The sequence below is a fragment of the Rhineura floridana genome, chromosome 4 (assembly GCF_030035675.1).
Source record: "Rhineura floridana isolate rRhiFlo1 chromosome 4, rRhiFlo1.hap2, whole genome shotgun sequence".
Taxonomy (NCBI): Eukaryota; Metazoa; Chordata; class Lepidosauria; order Squamata; family Rhineuridae; genus Rhineura; species Rhineura floridana.
Window position 1 is genome coordinate 84,525,602 of NC_084483.1, and position 17,879 is coordinate 84,543,480.

The 17,879-nt window shown below is 44.3% G+C and overlaps 1 protein-coding gene across 2 annotated transcripts in view; it reads right to left on the reverse strand.

Annotated features, from left to right (window-relative positions):
- Window positions 1-17,879, reverse strand: part of SCML4 (Scm polycomb group protein like 4) — a 141,882-nt gene that overhangs the window by 26,542 nt on the left and 97,461 nt on the right. For both annotated transcript variants that reach the window (XM_061626278.1, XM_061626277.1), the window contains one exon: window positions 11,269-11,535. In XM_061626278.1, coding sequence (XP_061482262.1) covers window positions 11,269-11,535 — 267 coding nt within the window. The remainder of the gene's footprint in view (window positions 1-11,268; window positions 11,536-17,879) is intronic.

Below are 17,879 nucleotides of genomic sequence, written 5' to 3' on the forward strand. Positions count from 1 at the left end.
CTAAAAATACAGCTCGGCATTCTGAAGGAACATACATAATCATAAATCAATTAAAAATGTAGTTTAAAAGGCAATGTTTATCTCATTTTCCCTCCTCCCCCCCAAAATAAACTCAAAGCAGCTTACACTGCCAAAATACACAAACAATAAAACCAAACCCATAAAATGCATTAAACAACTGTTAATAAATACTATCATCATAAAAAACAAAACACCTCCCACACACAATAAGAATACTAAACCAAAGTGAGGAAATAGCCTTAATACATTCATAAAAAGGAGTGAAAAGATTTTCAGCTGAAGGTCTGCCTAAACCACAAGGTTTTGGCCAAATGCCTACAACTGTGAAGTGTCAAAGTTTTGTGAATCTCAGCTGGGAGGGCATTCCAGAGGATCAGTGCTATCACCAAGAAGTCCCTATTCCTTCTTTGCTATCCACCAGGAATCAGAGGTCTGAGAAATCCAGAGCAGGAGCTCATATGATGAATAGAGATGAAGCCCCACTTACCTGCGCAGCATGGATAAGCGGGGCATAGTTGCGAGGAGGGAGCAATGCTGCCGCAGCCATCTTCATTAAGGGCAACGTCGTGTGTCGCAGCGTTATGTGTGCGTGATGTGCGGCAGGGAGGGGAGGGGCCATGGGCCTATTTAAGGCCAGGCCGCCCCTCCTACCTCCTCTTTCAACGAGCGACGAGAGGACGATGAGGGACATAGCAGAGAAAGCTGCAGGACAGTCGGCACTGGTTGGGCCTATTAGGCCTAATTGGTTACCCCCAGAGGGGGTTTTGGGAGCCCCAACAGCTGTGGGTGGTAGCGTTGCGGCGTGGCTGCGACTGGAGCAGGCCTCGTAAAGGGGCCTGACCAGTGGGCCTCGTAGTGGGGCCTAGCAGCGGCACGTCCGATACCCCCCCACCTAGCAGTTGTGGAGGGGTTGATTGAGGCTTTTTATTGAGCAGCGCCACGTTAGTGCTGCTGATGGTTAAAAGAAAGACACAGGAAGTTTAAAAATAAATGAGACTATACTGGATATACAAACAAAATTAAATATAGTCATGCTAATACACTGGTTAAAGACAGACTCATGCACATAAAGGGAAATTAAAAATAAATCAGAATAAAAGGGACAAACAAAAGAAATTGTGTCTAATCCTTCTAGTTTAAGTTCCCTCTGAGCACTCTCCCCCCAACAGGTTCAGCTTAGCCGCCCCTGATGATATACACAGGTTGGTTCTTTATTATATTATTATAGGGTGGATGAATGATGTGATGGCAGAGCTCTTTCATGAGGCTTATGACTTCTTGCTAGGCCCAGGCATAGGTACAACTTTTTGCTAGGCCCGGGCATGTATGAGGTTTGAAGTACTTAATTATATGATTATTATACTACATACTAGTATATTGGTGGGGCCTAGTGAGACTTTTTAGCCTTTGGGCCTTTCATAGTTATATGATAATAAGGGCAGAGATAACAGTTTGCTAGAAAATGTCTAAATCGCTCTATCTTAAGTGAGCGGTCCTTTTGCATTCCAAGTGTTAATTTCAGGCTATTTGTTCACTCTGAGACAGAAGAGGCATTTACCTGAATTTAGTTAGGAATGGAAAGTTTAGCAGATGGTAATCATATTGATTGGGGAATAGGAATAAAGAGGAAAGCCCGATTTGCCTAATAGAGATCCCTCATATTACAGGATCTTAGACTCTTATTGACATAGGGCTGCCTTTTAAGGTCCAGGCAGACTCTTCCCCCCTTTACTGAGGATTGTGGCACCAACAACGAAACATCATTACCTGAAATTACATTTTAGTTAGGACTTCTGATATCATTACCTGGAATTACATATAGCGTGCAACTGTTGCATTGGCTCATCTATTGGAAAACCTGCTATAGTGCAGCCACATATTGGTGACAGCAACACATCCTCAGCATCTGCTGCTCTTGGATTTATGATATCATTTACTAGAAAGGGATATAGGATGTTAATTTTTCATTTTGGACATCTATTATGATAGGTGTTTGGAAGCCTACAAGGGGGAGGCCGCTGCAGTTGGCCAAATATGGGTGGCAGCGCCATATCTCCAGTATCTGTGCTTTGGGGAACTGGGTTAGCTGCACTAAAATGGTGGCTGGGAAAGTGTGCTTACTCATAAATTATTTCCTTTCTTTATGTGAAACAGGGAAATATGAGGCCAGTGGCCCTCACAGCAGTGAGGAGAAGCACCCAGCAGTAGCTGCTAAGGAAAGCGTTCCTCCCCTGTTAAGCTCGAGGTACTGGGACCTTGCTTGCAGACTGCCCAGTTCCTGGGGAGGTTTGTTTTGTTACGGGGTTTTCTTTCAGTTTCTGGATCCCATATTGTAGTCTCAGGGCTTGCCTTAAGGGCCTGCGCTCTTAAATTTGTCTTGGGCATAGACGCAATGGCAATCAGTAATGGCTTCCTACCAGTTAGTTAATGCACTGCCTATGGGAAAGTATGACATCTAATCTGTTTTTTCATCTACTGTGGGGATACAAGGGGATTTATACCTGCTGGGTTTTTGCCTTTTCAGTCAATTCTATGAGGTAGAGCATTACATATAGGCTGCTCTATTCTCGCATGGAGCGCTTCAGTTCCTTCCTTGAAGGGGCTGTCGGGATGAGAGGGTTAAAAAAAAATTTGGATGCATGTTAACACCTGATGTCACAGATTATGGAATGGCTATGTAACTGGTTCATCTTAATGGCTGTGTCAATGGACCATCCTGCCCGGTGTTAACCTTCCTGGGCATACCACCTAATTCACCACCAATCATACTCATGTGGTCAGTCAGTAAGGGTTTCATGACAGTTAGGCCAAGAAAGTGTTTCTTGTCTGCCCTCCAGGTATTAGAGGTCTTTTCCGGTGGTTTATGAGGTCGTAGCAGGGCTTCCACAGCCTTACTACAGGTTCAGGTTTGTGGCTGTATAATCATTTAATGCTTGTTGTGATCAAATATTGATCAAGAAATTAGAGCCAAACTGCAGGTTACATTTTATATTCTTGCCCAAATCATTTGGTCTAGTTTTCCCACACTCCTGGGGAAGAACTAACTAACTTGCTGTAGAATTACGTGGCATAGCTCAGGGCTAGAGCCTCTGAACTGCAGGGTGAAGGTCCATAGCATCTCTAGGTAGGGCTGGGAGGTAGAACTGGAAGTCCGTGGATGCATCGGGGGTTTTGTGCTGGCTGCAGGCTTGGACTTATAGGCAGTGAGGCTTGGGAACTCTCCCGTCCATTTTAGGTAGGGTTATGGCCCTTGTCTGTTCCTTTGTTCTCTAGTGCTCAGATTTTAATGTTTTCTTTTGGGGCATGGTAAGGTAGACTCAGGTGGAGCGGTTCAGCTGTGCTGTGCAACTGCACATTGGGAGATTGGGGAGCAGAGTCAAAGATGGCCATAAGCCGGTCTGTCGCCCCAGCATGCTCAACAGCTATCAGAATGCAGGAGGGGTTTTTCCCAGGACTTCTGGGCCGGCAAGGGCTATGCACCAGAGTGGCCTATTCAGTGAGTCACCTGCTGGGATTGCCTAGTGAATGGCTGGAGACTGGGCCTCTCAGTCCAAACACTTCGAGGTAAAGGCTGATGATTTTCCCACTTATTCCAGGGACTTCAGAGTCCACCGTATGTTAGCTGGGTGGGCTAGAGAACACCCTGCCACCCTCGATCCCCGTTGCCCTTTCTCACGGGACATTTTATTGAGTATGGTGGGCCAGTGAAAAACAGTATGCTCCTTAAGCTATGAAGCCAGACTATTCCAGGCGGCAGCCCTTATGCTGGTTTTTGGAGCTTTTAGGATAGGTGAGGTGGTGGCTGGATCCAAGGGAGATTTGTCTCGACGGGCCCTTCAGCAATCAGATGTCTCCATGGAAGGGAGTTGTACCTGTATAACATTGATGGACTGGCAGTGTTGCTGGACAGGGATGCAGCAGCTGCGCACCCTATCCTGGGCTTACAGTTAGGCCTCAGTCAATGGGCTGCAGTGTGGTGGCTTGGCTGGCGAGGAATACTTTGGGACGGGCTCCTACCCACTTTGTCCCAGCTTGGTTCAGGGCAGACATCTCCGCATGTGGTGGTCATTCCCAACTCAGTATTTGAGGCAAGGCCCTCAGGTGGCGGGCATGTGCAGACATGCAGTTTGGGACGCAATGATGGCCTCGGTTACCTAAGGGCATGGCCCTCAGTTTGGCAGGCATGTGCGGACATGCAGTTCAGGAGGCAACGGAAGGGCATGACCCTCAGTTTGGCAGGCATGTGCGGACATGCAGTTCAGGAAGCAACGGAAGGGCATGGCCCTCAGTTTGGCAGGCATGTGCGGACATGCAGTTGGTGAGGCAATGGAAGGGCATGACCCTCAGTTTGGCAGGCATGTGCGGACATGCAGTTCAGGAGGCAACGGAAGGGCATGGCCCTCAGTTTGGCAGGCATGTGCAGACATGCCGTTCAGGAGGCAACGGAAGGGCATGGCCCTCAGTTTGGCAGGCATGTGCGGACATGCAGTTCAGGAGGCAACGGAAGGGCATGGCCCTCAGTTTGGCAGGCATGTGTGGACATGCAGTTCAGGAGGCAACGATGGCCTCGGTTACTTAAGGGCATGGCCCTCAGTTGCAACGAAAGGGCATGGCCCTCAGTTTGGCAGGCATGCATGGCATGCAGTTAATAAGGCAATGTCGGCCTTGGGTACGTCTGCTTTGGTCAGACATACTCCCGCGAAGGGTTTGGCGTGGTGTCTGGAGCCCGATAGGGATGGACCAAGCGCGAAAGAAGGTCAACCGGCAAATTCGGTTGGTATTCTGGGGCAGGGGGGGTTGGCTATTTCACACCCTGCATTCAGCATTGGATGGGTGAACTGTACAGGGCCGATGGCGTTCACCTGTCTGACGCAGGTAACGTCTTTTTGGCAGACCTGCAGAGGTGTCTGCGAGAGGTGCTTCTCGGCAGTGGGTAAAAGCGGACTAAATAGAGATTTGTCCCCTTTTTGTGGCGGGAAGGTGCGGAAAGGGAAATAGGTAAGGACAGCTCGGTGGCCCCCTTAGGCACCTTTGGAGGTGATTGGCGATTCCAGAGGCCTGTCTGTCAGAGCTTTGCGGCTTGAGGGCAGGATATGGGCTGCTTTTGGGGCCAACTTAACTCATCCACCCGAGGGTTGTGCGGCCCCGGGGGGTGGTTACCTGAGAAGGCCCCTTACTCACCTACTGGGTGTGGCTGGCGGAAGGGGTAAGCAGATGGGGCTTGCCCTTGTCCCAAGCAGGGGCTTGTCGCCCGTGAGCTGTATGGCAAGATGCTTGCTTATAGATAGTTCCGCACCTAGGTTTCCCTCTGCAGGTCACTTTAAAAGGTGTTTTTGTATAGTTTAATAAAGTGGCCCTTGTTCAACCCAAGCTGATGTGTCCTTGTCTTATTTCGCCCCTTCACTCGCAATATGTGGGGAGGAACATATGAAAGGTACCCAAGGTCCCAAGCCATTTAGGGCTTTAAAGGTTAAAATTAGCACCTTTGCAGCTTCCTAGTTGCCATCACTTTAAGCAAGCACCTCCAGTTAAAATCATTTCAAACAAGGCCTTGCACTTTTTTTAGGAATAAAAAAGGGCTGATTCTCAAGGACCTGCTCTGGAAAAAAAGTGATTTTCAACATTTAATCACTGCAGCCTGATCCAAGGAAACATTTACATCACTAAAAACTGAAGTATGAAGGAACCAGTGAAGAGCTATAGAGCTTGAGAAGTTTTTGTTTGGCTTTTTAAAGAAAAATATTATACAAGCTGTGATAAAGGCACTTGTATTCATTAAAACCACAACTTATTTGAGTTTTACTTTAATGAATTGTGTTTTGCTTGCATCACACACAATTCCATCAAAGTAAATATAGATATTGATGTTAAGAGAATAACATTTCTATTATTAAAAAATATACAAAAAGATAGACAAAAAGATAGACAAAAAGCTATCGGAGTTTAGGATCTGAAGTGAAACGTAACACTGTAATGTTAAACTTTCTGTAATAATAATATTTCAGAAATCCAAAACAGGGATTATTTTTTAATGCTGTTAGGGTCAGGAAGAGGGTGATATCCAGAAAGTCATCTTTATATGTATATTTAATCATACACCAATAAAGCAGGGCTGGAGAATAGGGTTGCCAGGTTTCCAGTATTTGCCCAGAGACTCCAGATTTTTGGAGTGCTCTCCAAATTCTTCCAAGCTACACAGGAAGTGGATTGGACTGTGAAAGACTAACCCAAATTGTGTTTGCATTTTGACAAATTTGTAGGGCAGTCCAATATCTCAGAGAGGAGGTCAGGTCTCCTGGTCCCCTGGTGCATTCACTATAGCTGCCCAATTTCTCTGCTTTTAAAAGTTTGATAGAAATATCTGTGGGCTCTAGGTGCATTCTTAAACTGCAAGGTTTTTGCCTATTAGTGAATTTCTCTGCTTCTTAATTTGGGAGGTAAGAAATGGGATCCTGTGCAAGTTTGCTGAGAATGGATTGATCATTTGCATGCTTATTGAGTTCTGTGGGATTTACACCCCTGCAATCATGCTTAGGATAGGTGAAACTGACCACAGGGGATGGAGAGGGGAGGAGGGGGAGAAGGAGGGAGGGGAGGAAGGGAAGAGGGGAGATGGGGAGGAGAGCAGGCAGGAGGGGAAGTGGAGGAGAAGGACAGGTTTGATCATTTGCATGTTCATTGAGTTCAGTGGGATTTACTCTTGTGCAATCATGTTTAGGATAGGTAAAACTGACGGGAGAGGGGGGAGGGCTGGAGTGGGCAGGGGAGGAGGAAGAGGGGAGAAGGAAGGGAGAGGAGAAGGAGAGAAAGGCAGATCTGATCATTTGCATGCTTATTGAGTTCAATGGTATTTACTCCTATGCAATCCTTGTTAGGATAGGTAAAACTGACCATGGGGGAGGAGGAGGGGGAAGGAGAAGGAGCGGATTGGAAGGGGCAAAGGAAGTGGGAGGGGAGGGCAGGTTTGATCATTTGTATGCTTATAGAGTTCAGTGGTATTTACCGTGCAATCATGCTTAAGATAAGTAAAACTGACCATGGGGAGGAGGAAGGGGAGGGGGAGGAGGGGTGAAGAGGGGATTGAAAGGGAGGGGAAAAGGAAGGGGGAGGGAAGGGGCAAGAGGAAGGGAATAGGAGGGAGGAGAAGGGAGGGTGGGTTTGATCATTTGCATACTTTTTGAGTTCAATGGGATATATTTCTGTGCAATCATGTTTGAAAATGGAAATGGACTGCCTTCAAGTCAATCCCAACATATGGCAACCCTTTGAATAGGGTTTTCATGGTAAATGGTATTCAGAGGTGGTTTTACCTTTGCCTTTCTCTGAGGCTGAGAGGCAGTGACTGGCCCAAGATCACCCAGTGAGCTTCATGGCTGTGTGGGGATTCGAACCCTGGTCTCCCACATCATAGTCCAACACTGACCCGGGGGAGAGGCAGGGAGGGGAGGAGGAGGGGAGGATATTGGGTGGGTGGGCACTGGGCAGAGAGGATGCCCCTTTCCTTTCAAAAAGGAAAACATTGTGAACAGTATGATTGCTTTTCAGTGTTCTCCCCACCTTTTTATTCTACAGCCTCCCGCCCAGATTTAAACCCAAGCTGTCCCTGGCCACATCCACACCAGGCCTTTATTTCATTTTGGACAGTCATGGCTTCTCTCAAAGAATCTTGGGAAGTGTAGTTAGGAACGGTGCTGAGAGTTGCTAGGAGACGCCCTGTTCCCCTCACAGAGCTTCAATCAGAGTGGCTGTTAAACCACTCTGGCCGCTGGAGCTCTGTCAGCACCCTTCACAAACTACACTTCCCAGGATTCTTTGGGAGAAGCCATGACTGTCTCAAGTGAAGTCAAAGTCTGGTGTGGGTGTGGCCCCCTGATTAGCCAAACCCAGCAGCTGTGAGTCTGGCTTTTAGAACACTGACAGTCGGTTCTTACTGAGCATGCCTGACGTTATCATAGGGTTCCAGCCAAAATTTCTTAAATTAATTAAAAATCAGCCAGGCTTTTTAAAAAAAAACTTTTAAACTGCAGAAGATGGAGGTCAGAGTACGGGGAAAGGTCAGTAATAGGATTACAGGTACTCTGTGAACATGGCTGATTTTTAATGAATTTCAACAGATTATGAGAACTCTGACAGAAAAAAGTCCAAAAGGGTTCTGGGTTTTCTCTCTCTCTCTTTTTAGACTTCAAACTCTGTTCTGTCTGTTTTGTATATCGCCACGAACATTTAGAGGGTTGTTAAGCAAGCATTTCTGAGTTCAGGACTATAAGTTTTGTAAGGTTTTGTTTTGAAATGAGCTCATGGGAAGCATCAGAATGGCTTGGGGGGTATTTTCAATTTAACATTGCGGAATGTGAAAAATCCACACTGGCTACAGTATACAGCCACTCTTGTGGCTGTATAATTTCCAATCAAATAAATGTTTTTGTTTGAATTGTATGCGCCAACCAACTGTGGTTGATGCTTAATGTATCATGCCTAATGACATCACTCAGGCCCACCCCATGACATCATTCGGGCCTGCCCCCCAATTCTCAGGGTTTGGGATGCTTCAGACCTGGCAACCCTAGTGGAGAAGCTTTTTCAATCTGAAGGCCACATTCCCTTCTGGACAACCTTCAGGGGGCCATGTGTCAGCGGAGTGTGTGGCACGGCCAGAGGCAAAAATAGGGGAAAGCAACAAACGGACATTTCAACTTTTTTACGGTAGGCTAGTGTCTACACACACACACACCCCTCTATCCTCCATCCAGGCAAGCAAGAGGCATTATCAGAGTTCAAGGACGCATCCTAGACATGCAAAACCTCTGAAAGTGTGTACAAAGTAGGGCTGATGAGGAGTGTGGGTAACAGGCCTGGGGCCAATGGGTGGCCAGGTGAGGCATGGGCCAAGGGCCCATGCCCATCCTAAATTCCCCAGCCACTCAGGGATTCCTGTCTAGATCTACAGGCTGGGACTGGGAGGGTGGAGCTCTGTGATCTATGATGGTTTCGGGTCACACAGCATGATTTGCAGCTGCAAATCATGCTCTGCAACCCGACACTGATTGTGGAGCAGGTGCACCACCACCCTCCCAGACAACAACACCCTAGGGTCCACCCCGACCTTGCGCTGGCCCTGGTGGATAGCGTCCTGAAGGCTACAAACGGATGTGTTTGGCTGCCAGTCCTGTGATTCCCCATCCTGCTATAAAGCAACAGTCTCTAGTTTCTCATCAGGGGCAGCCTAGCTAATTTCATCCACTGAGAGTAAAAGGCCCAGAGCTGACCTCATAGTATTATTTCTCTAGATCTCACATTCTTCTTCCGTTCACATGTTATTAAGTAGGATCTTATGTTTGGAGGAGTACTACTTTCATAAGACAATGCAACTGCCACAAAAAAAGGGGACTGAGACCAAAACATTTGGGATATTGACTGTACAACAGGACCACATTGTCCCTCACAGGCTGAGGATGATGGACCACTGTGCACATGTGGAGTGGCAGGACTGGCTCTGCTACTTAGTGAAAAGGATGCAAAAAATATAGTGTTAATATGTATAGAGTGCTTTAAATGTTTAACAAGTGTCACAATTTTTGTCACAAAAGTTATCACAATGCTAGTATTTATTCCATTTTACCCAGAAAGAATTTAGTTTGAAGATTAGTGCCCAAGGCTATCCAAGGCTCCAAAGCTGAGCTTGAATTTAGATTTCTCTGGTTCAGTTGCATCATGCTAACTACACTGATTCAAAAAAGGCAATTAATGAAGACTCAATAAAATATAAGGTTAATAAAAAATGTCACATAACTTATGAAAATAAGCCAATCTCAGGTTGATATGAGGCAGCTAAAAGCCACAACATGCTACTGCCTTGCAAAAGGATGATGTGGTACATGCAAGATTTTTTTCAAGTGCATCAAACAGATGAGAAATATTAGGAGTTCTATTAGGCCCATAAATAAATCAGAAAAAGAAAGATATGAATTACTTTAAAATGGCTAAGACAGTCAGTTACTTGGGCACATTTATCTTTAAAATATAAAAATATATCCATGACACTTGACTAATTAGAAATGAAGGAAGATGTTTTTTAAAAATTGATTGCTATAGGCCAGACCGTGGAGCATTTTTGTGAACAAAGACCAGTCACTTGGATCAGAATAAGTGCAGCTAAGGGCAGTAAGGGAGTTACTTCCAGCACATTTAATGAAACCAATAAATTATTGCATCGCCTTTACCTAGTTTTTAATTTATTTAGAATATTTTTAAAAACTAGGAATAGGCTATGCAATTTCATTTTTAAAAATGCAAAGAAAGAAAGAAAGAAAGAAAAAGGAAGGAAGGAAGGAAACATAATTGGAGTAATGCATAGATCTTGCGTTTTGTCAAGGTTTGGCACAGACTTGTCAGGGTTTAAAAAATACTATGTCCATTCATTAAGATTCAGTTTCTTTCCCTGCCTTACAAAAAGAAATGTTAATGTAATTATTTAAATATAGGTTAAGTAAGATCTTTTGATCCCAAAGTCAGAGCTTTTTAGAATTCATATTTTTTCAAATGTTTCTTTTCTGCTCAGAATAAACTTTAACGAATGAGAAGAAACTGCTTTCAGTTGTAACTTAGATATTAACATCAGGCCCACACTTGTGACCCATCAAGCCCAATGCAACCCATCAGTATTGTGGACCCACCAGATGCTAGACAACCCCTGTTTTTGTAGCCCTAGGGCAGACTATATATGACTGCTGAGATGCACCTGGTTCTGAGTGGCCTGGCCTAGAAAACAATACTATGGCAAAAGTTGGTGGTCAAGGAAGAACAGAAGTGTCAAAAGTTGGTGGTCAAGGAAAAACAGAAGTGTGAACCTTGGGTAGTGTACACTGTGACCTTCTGCACCAGCTACATTAAAATCAATAACAGCTCCACAATTTACAATTCAAATGGTAGTTTCAAAAGCACTATCACCACATGTACATATCATGACAGGAACCCCACCCCCAATCTGCTTATGTTCACTAAACTGACTATACATTTGAATGCACGTAGGCTCTACATAAATAAGGATTGTACAGATGGTTTATTAATTCCATGGAGATTGTGGTTAGCACTTGCTGTCAGAATCCCACTCCCAGCTATGTGCATTCACTGTGCATAAAATTATTACAAGTCCTTCCCAAGAACCATGAAGTATTAAACTCAATAGGTGGAACAGGAACTCAACACAATCTTGGCATTGTGAGATGAAAATTGAATGTAATACGTTACCACTTCTGTTTCCTTCCATGTAGGTTCCATTTCGAGTTGGGCTTGATGTCTGATGCCTCAAACCAGTAGTTGGTGGTCCTCCAGAGGCCATCTGGCCAGAGCGATGACTACAAGAGGAAGAGGATCCTCCACCATGACGTCCATCTCCAGAACTCTGCCTCATAGAGTAGACAGATCCCATACAATTAAAGGCAGAATCAGAGGGATCTACACTGTAATGCTTTGTGGTTACTGGATCAACCAGGTAGTCTTCAGGTATGACCGTTTCTGCTCGAAAGGAAAGGATCAGAGGTTAATGAAATGACATTATTGATTTTCTACCAAAGTGAAATTAGTTTTAAAATTATTTTTTCTGATTTCATTCACTCTTAAATATCAGACAGGCAGCTTAAACCAATTAGCAAACTAAAGTGTGAAGAAAATGAGAACTACTGCATTATGTGAGGTTTAATTTATCAATGACGATTTATAATAGGAAATGGATTTGAATTAATTTCTGGGGTTGTAGCTCTCTAGGTCTGAAATGAATAATACATGCAAGTCAGCTTGGGGCTTTGGTGGACTGCAGTGGTTGGTTTGCTTAAGAATGATTTTCTGCACAGTTAGAGAAAATGTATTTTTAAACTTTAAGAAAGCATATAGGTCAAGAGAATATCGGGATGGGGAAGCTGGAGGCTGGAGCATAGGTCTTGTTTGCCTGATCCAGGGGAGGCTAACCTGGAGTCCTCTGGAAGTTGTCAAACTACAACTCCCCTTACCCATCGCCATAAGGCTGATGGGAGATGTAGTTCAGCAACAGTTGGAGGGCCAGATGTTTAATAATATACCCCAGACCTAACAGCACAAAGTGAATTTCAGAGCAGGCAAGATTACCTGGCCATCGAGTTCATTATTTACTGGCACTTGCAAACATGAAGGGGTAAAAGAGAGAATAATACTAGGACATGCCACTAATTTTTTTTTTTTAAAACCATTTAGCCTATGAGAAAGAAAGAAAAATATTTTGATTGGCATTGAAAAAAATATTCTGGGCACACAGAAGGTACTTTACTTGCACAGTTGTGTATATTGTTACACTCTGCCCTGGAATATGATCTGATGAAGGACAGTATAGAAATGTTTAAAATAAACAAATAATGCCACAGCAGAAACTATACTTAATAGTGTTCCCCCCAAAAGTGAAATTTGGCTGCCAGAGAAGAGCCACTTCATGTTGTGAGTGTGTGAGGAGCTTTCTATTCTTAATACGTTGTGCTATACTGTATACTGCACGTGTGTACCCATGCTTGACCATGACAACCCCTGCCTATGGGTAAGTGCAGCTGAGTGTGGTTTAAAGCACTCTGGGTGCAGGCATCACATGGTTTGCAGGGATCACACGTGTTCAGATTTCTGAAAGTTCTCCCCTATAGATGTGAACCTTTGGGTCATGCTGCCTGCCCCATCAAAGGGCACCTGCTCCATGCCTTCCATGGGTCCCACCTGGTAAAACAAAGGTCCCAACTCACATGATTTATTCTGTAGATCCAGCTTTATTATAGAAATGTTACTTCACATTATCTGGAGTCTCCTCAGGCCTCAGTTCCTCCCAGCCCCACATCCTTGAGCAGACCTTTCAATCTCAGGGCTATTTCAGTGTTCCAGGGGAGGTTCTTACCCAGAACAGACAGGAGTCTTTGGCATCAGTGCCTTTGGAAAGCTTGAACCAAGCCTTTCCAGGGTGCACAGGAGCTAGATAAGCCTGGTCTGCTAGCCTCTCTGCTGATCTAAGGTTGCCAGGTCAGAAATATCCCAAACCTGAGATTTCAGGGGTGGGCCCTAGTGATGTCATGGGGAGGGCCCAAGGAATGTCATGGGGCAGGCCCAAGGAATGTCATTAAGCATGATACATTAAGCATCAACCACAGCTGCTTGGCGTATACAATTCAAACAAAAACATTCCTGTGATTGGAAATTAAGATAGAAATCTTAGCTAAAAGATGGAGTCTGGGTAGGGAACATTTAATCTAGCCAACTTGCTTCTGGCAAAAAGGGTTTACATGCCCTCAGGCTAAGCCAGTCGCCAGAAGGCTATTGTAGGAAGAAAGGAGCCTAGTTTTGTGGAGATGTTAGAAGGAAGCCCTCAGGAGTAAAGATGAATGCCCCCGAAGGCTGCATTTCTAAACACACTTACTGACTAAGGGTTTAAGGGGGTTGAGCGGAGCACATGGAACCATTGTTGTTGCTTCTATGGATGAAAGGGAGTGAGGTTAAAGGTAAATGAAATGCAAATAGAAAAAGAAAAAGAAAACACAGTGATGATTTCCTAAATGCAATACCATACCAACCACAGGATTCTTATGAGTAAGGCAGAAACCTCAAAATCACACAACCAGTCAGGATTCATAACCAAAACTAAAAATATCCTAGCAGCCAGTCAGCCAAGGTCACACTAATCCCATGCAGCACAACCTGACCCAGGGGCTCAAATCTCCATGCAGCACAACCTGACCGGGGGCACGATTGCTGACATGAGTGAGACCCAATCAGCACATAATACCTCTGCCCTGAAATCTGTACTGGTTGGTGATTTGCTACCAGGCCAAGTTCAAGGTGTGCTTTCCATGTTGGTTTTATTATTTTGAATGTTTTTAAACACCTGTCTTTAACTGTTTTTGTCAATAATTTTAATGTTTTTATTCTTTCTGTAAACTGCTTTGAGATTTTTTTACAATAAAGCAGTATATAAACGTAAATAAAATACATAAATAAATTTTAGAGTCACTGTGGCCCTTGGGTCTCATCCATTTTTAGGAACAAAGGAATCTACCTTATACTGACTCAGGCCATTTGGTGCCATCTAGCTGAGTACTGATGACATGGACTAGCATTGGCTCTCCAGGATTCCAGACTTTTCCAAAAATTGAATATTGGACCTTTACATGCAAAGCATATGCCCTACCACTGAGCTACAACCCTTCCCCTGTTTAAAAAAGTATATTTAAAAATTGTTCATTTCAGTTCACTAATGAATGCACACCTAGTGCAGATCCACACTATTCACTTAAAGCTATTCAACACATATCTGAAGCACATGAATCCCATGACAATCATGGGAACTGTAGTTTCTTAAGGGTGGTGGTAACTATAACTGTGAGGGAGAAACTACATTTCCCAGGATTCTTTAGGGGAAGTCATGTGCTTTAAATGCAAGTTGGATGTGCTTTAAACATATTGTAAGGATCTAGTTAATAAACTTTGCCTGCATATAAAGCATTTTAATAATTTTTTTAAAAATGGAAATAAGCTACAAGGTTTACTGGGTGACCATGGGTACTCTCAGCCTAATCTGTCCCTCATAGGGTTGCCAGGCTCAGGGCCTGAGACTGATTTTTAGGAGAAGAGAAAGTCAGCCAAGTGCAGGTGTTCTTTCAACACTGTAATGGGAAAAACCACAAGGTGGAATTCTCCCTTCCCTCTGCACAACTTTTAAAGATACAGAAGACCTTTTGGTTGCCAGGCCTGGCCTCCAAGGTCCCTCAGGATGAAAACAACAGAAGGGAACCATGACCACCCCAAGAAAGAAGGACACACTTAAAATGTAGAGAAAATAATGTACAGCCATAGTGTGAAATCAGATACTTATCGGGAGATAATATGAAGAAATATTTATATAAGCAAGACTGTCAAAGATATTTATTATTTACACAACCTGTAAATATATTTATAGTGCATTCCTATGCATGTTCACTTAGAAGCAAGTCACAATGTATTCAATGGGGCTTTCTCAAACCGGGAAGCACGCACAGAACTGCAACCTCAAGTGATAAGGACTTCACTCACCCAACCCAAAATTCAGAATCATGCCACTTTAAGCTGTTTTGCAACTGTTTATACTTGTTTTTATGGTTATTAGATTTTAAATGGCTTCATTGTTGTGAGCTGCCTTGGTTTCCAACCCTACCTCACAGGGTTGTTGGCAAGATTCCACATGCACACACACTGGAGATGTAAAAATATATACACCTCATATAATAGTTTATTGTCAAAACCAGTTGGTTATTGCAGAACATTTTTTTTAAAAAAATCAGTATTAGTTTCCTATACAAGAAAAGCAGTGATCCCTATATAAGCCCTGCCTTAATTGCTTTAAAAAACAGGATTGGAGGAGAGAACAATTTACAACACAAACACAATTCTTTGCTATGTTCACTCAAAAGTCCTATTAATTTACAGCACAATCTTAACTATATCTACACAAAACTAAGTCCTATTGAATTCAATGGGTTAACTCTAGGTTTGTGGGATTAGCAAAGCAGCTTTACTCCCAGAAAAGCAAGTATAGCATTTCATATTGGGAAGGTTTTCAAAACACTGCCCTCTTCAACAGCCCAGGAAAATTTAAACTTGTTTGACTCCTACACACAAGGGAGAAAAAGATTGAAACCTATATATTTACTCAATTCATGAGATTTTCAGATAAACAGGAAGAAAAAACAGTTTTCTGACCTTGCAATGAGATCTAGGTACTGCCTTGTCAATCACAACCCTGATTTCACTTATTGGCTACAAACCTGAAAGGGTGGGGTTAGAGCAGCTGGCTATGAACTCATTTTACAGAAATTGCAGGGGGGGTGGCTGACATTTTGATGTGTATCTCTTGAACCAGACCACCTAGAAACTTAATTTTTTTAAAAAAACAAAAGTTGAGAGTCCAAAGATTCAGGTAACTCACCCAGAGGGTACCCCAAAAATCTGGAGTCTCTGGGTGGAAACCAAAGACCTGACAACCTTACTGTGCTCTGGCTACACCTGACAGGACTTAGGGAAGACAGCTGAAGGCCCTCCACCAGGGAATCAAGGACTACCACTTCCCGGTGTCTCTACAGATCTCCTTCGCACTCGCCCTGAGGCCCATTTTATTTTTCCTGACCCCCCCCATTCCTTCTGCCTAAGACACAACAGCTGGGATCCTTCTCTGCTATCAGACAGCTGATGGAAAACACCCCACAGGAGGAGTCTCCAGACAATGTCCAAATGAAGTCTCCTCAGGTGTTGTTGCCTGGCTGCTACCTCACATGTTTTGTTTAGGCTAATTTTTAGTGATTGAGCTTATACAAGTTTTATTTTTCTGTTGTTTATCTCAATCTATTAATCACTCACATGCTAAGGGGATGAGGCAACTTTCGTAGAAAAGAAAAAGGCAGAATCGAAATAAGTGCACAATTGTCATGGTATAATATATGTTCATGGGGTTTGCTTCCCTCTCAGAATTATACATACATAAGCATGAAATGAAGTCCTTGACTTTTTAAAAAGTGAGACAATAACTATAAGAAGAGGTCTGGCGCGTGTGTGTACTTATCCTATTCTTGGTTGGGGTTTTTGCCACTCACACTTGGGCTTCCCCCCTCACATACTTTCCCTTCTGTTATATACCGTAAGATAGTGATTCTGAGGTTTATTAAACCTCTGTTTCCTATTACATCTGCACTAGAAAACCGGTTTAATCTCTGCTTACTCTCCAGGATCTGATCCTAGATTCATATTCTAGTTTGTAAAAAGAGAGACCGTTTCTTTGTCTGTAAAGGAGCCATGATAAAATAGGCTTGCCATATTGCCCGGTTAGCCCGGTTTTACTTGGATTATAGCCCTGCTACCCGGCGCCTGCTTAGCCCATTAGGCCCATTTCCAGGCAGGCACTGAGCTGCAGAGACTGGTGAGAAAAGAAGAGAGACGTGCTGGGAGGGCAAGGTGGGCGGTGCTCAGGGCCAGCACTAGCCTGCCCTGGGCCCTGGCTCATGCATGCATGTTCCACATGCCTATCTCTCCCTTGCCATAAATGCTGGTTGTGCTGCGGGTGCAATCCTGCCGTCAACCAAACCCTAAGGGGCTGATGCCTCCCCTGCCATCTTGGTTGATAGCACACATGTGTGCTACATGCAGGCATCTCTGCCATCAACCAAGATGGCAGCAGGGCATCAGCCCCTTAGGGAAACCTTGGCCACCATCTTAGTTGATGGCAGGGTTGCACCTGCAGAACAACCAGCATTTATGTCAAGGGAGAGGTAAGTGGAGCATGCAGGAGGGTGTTGTGGGCCTGAACAGTGGGGGGATGGCTGGGAGCTCCCTCTCGCAATCTGCAGCAGGGTTGGGAGCCTGGATTTGTGGGACTGGAATATGGCAACCCTATGATAGAAGCACTGAAGATGGACACATAAGGGGAGGAGAAGAACATCAACACAAGGCTTGTTCTCAGCCTAACAAATCATTGTTTATTACATTCAAATTGTTAATGTCTGAACTGGGCCTTAGACCCACATTTGCATGGGTCAATGTTGCGGTCAGCCTGGCTTTTGCCCAGGTCATGGCACTGAAACTGCTTTGGTCGCCTTGGTGAATAACCTATGCTGGGAACTTGTCAGGGGGAGTGCATCCCTGTTGGTTCTGCTGGACCTCTCAGCAGCTTACGATACCGTCAACTATGGTATCCTTCTGGACCACCTTAGAGGAGTATGGCTGAGATATATTCTTTGACTGGTTCCTGTCCTATTTTGAGGGTTGTGTCCAGAAGGTGGTGCTGGGGGACTGTAGTTCGACTGTTTGGCCTTCAGTCTTTGGATTTCTGCAAA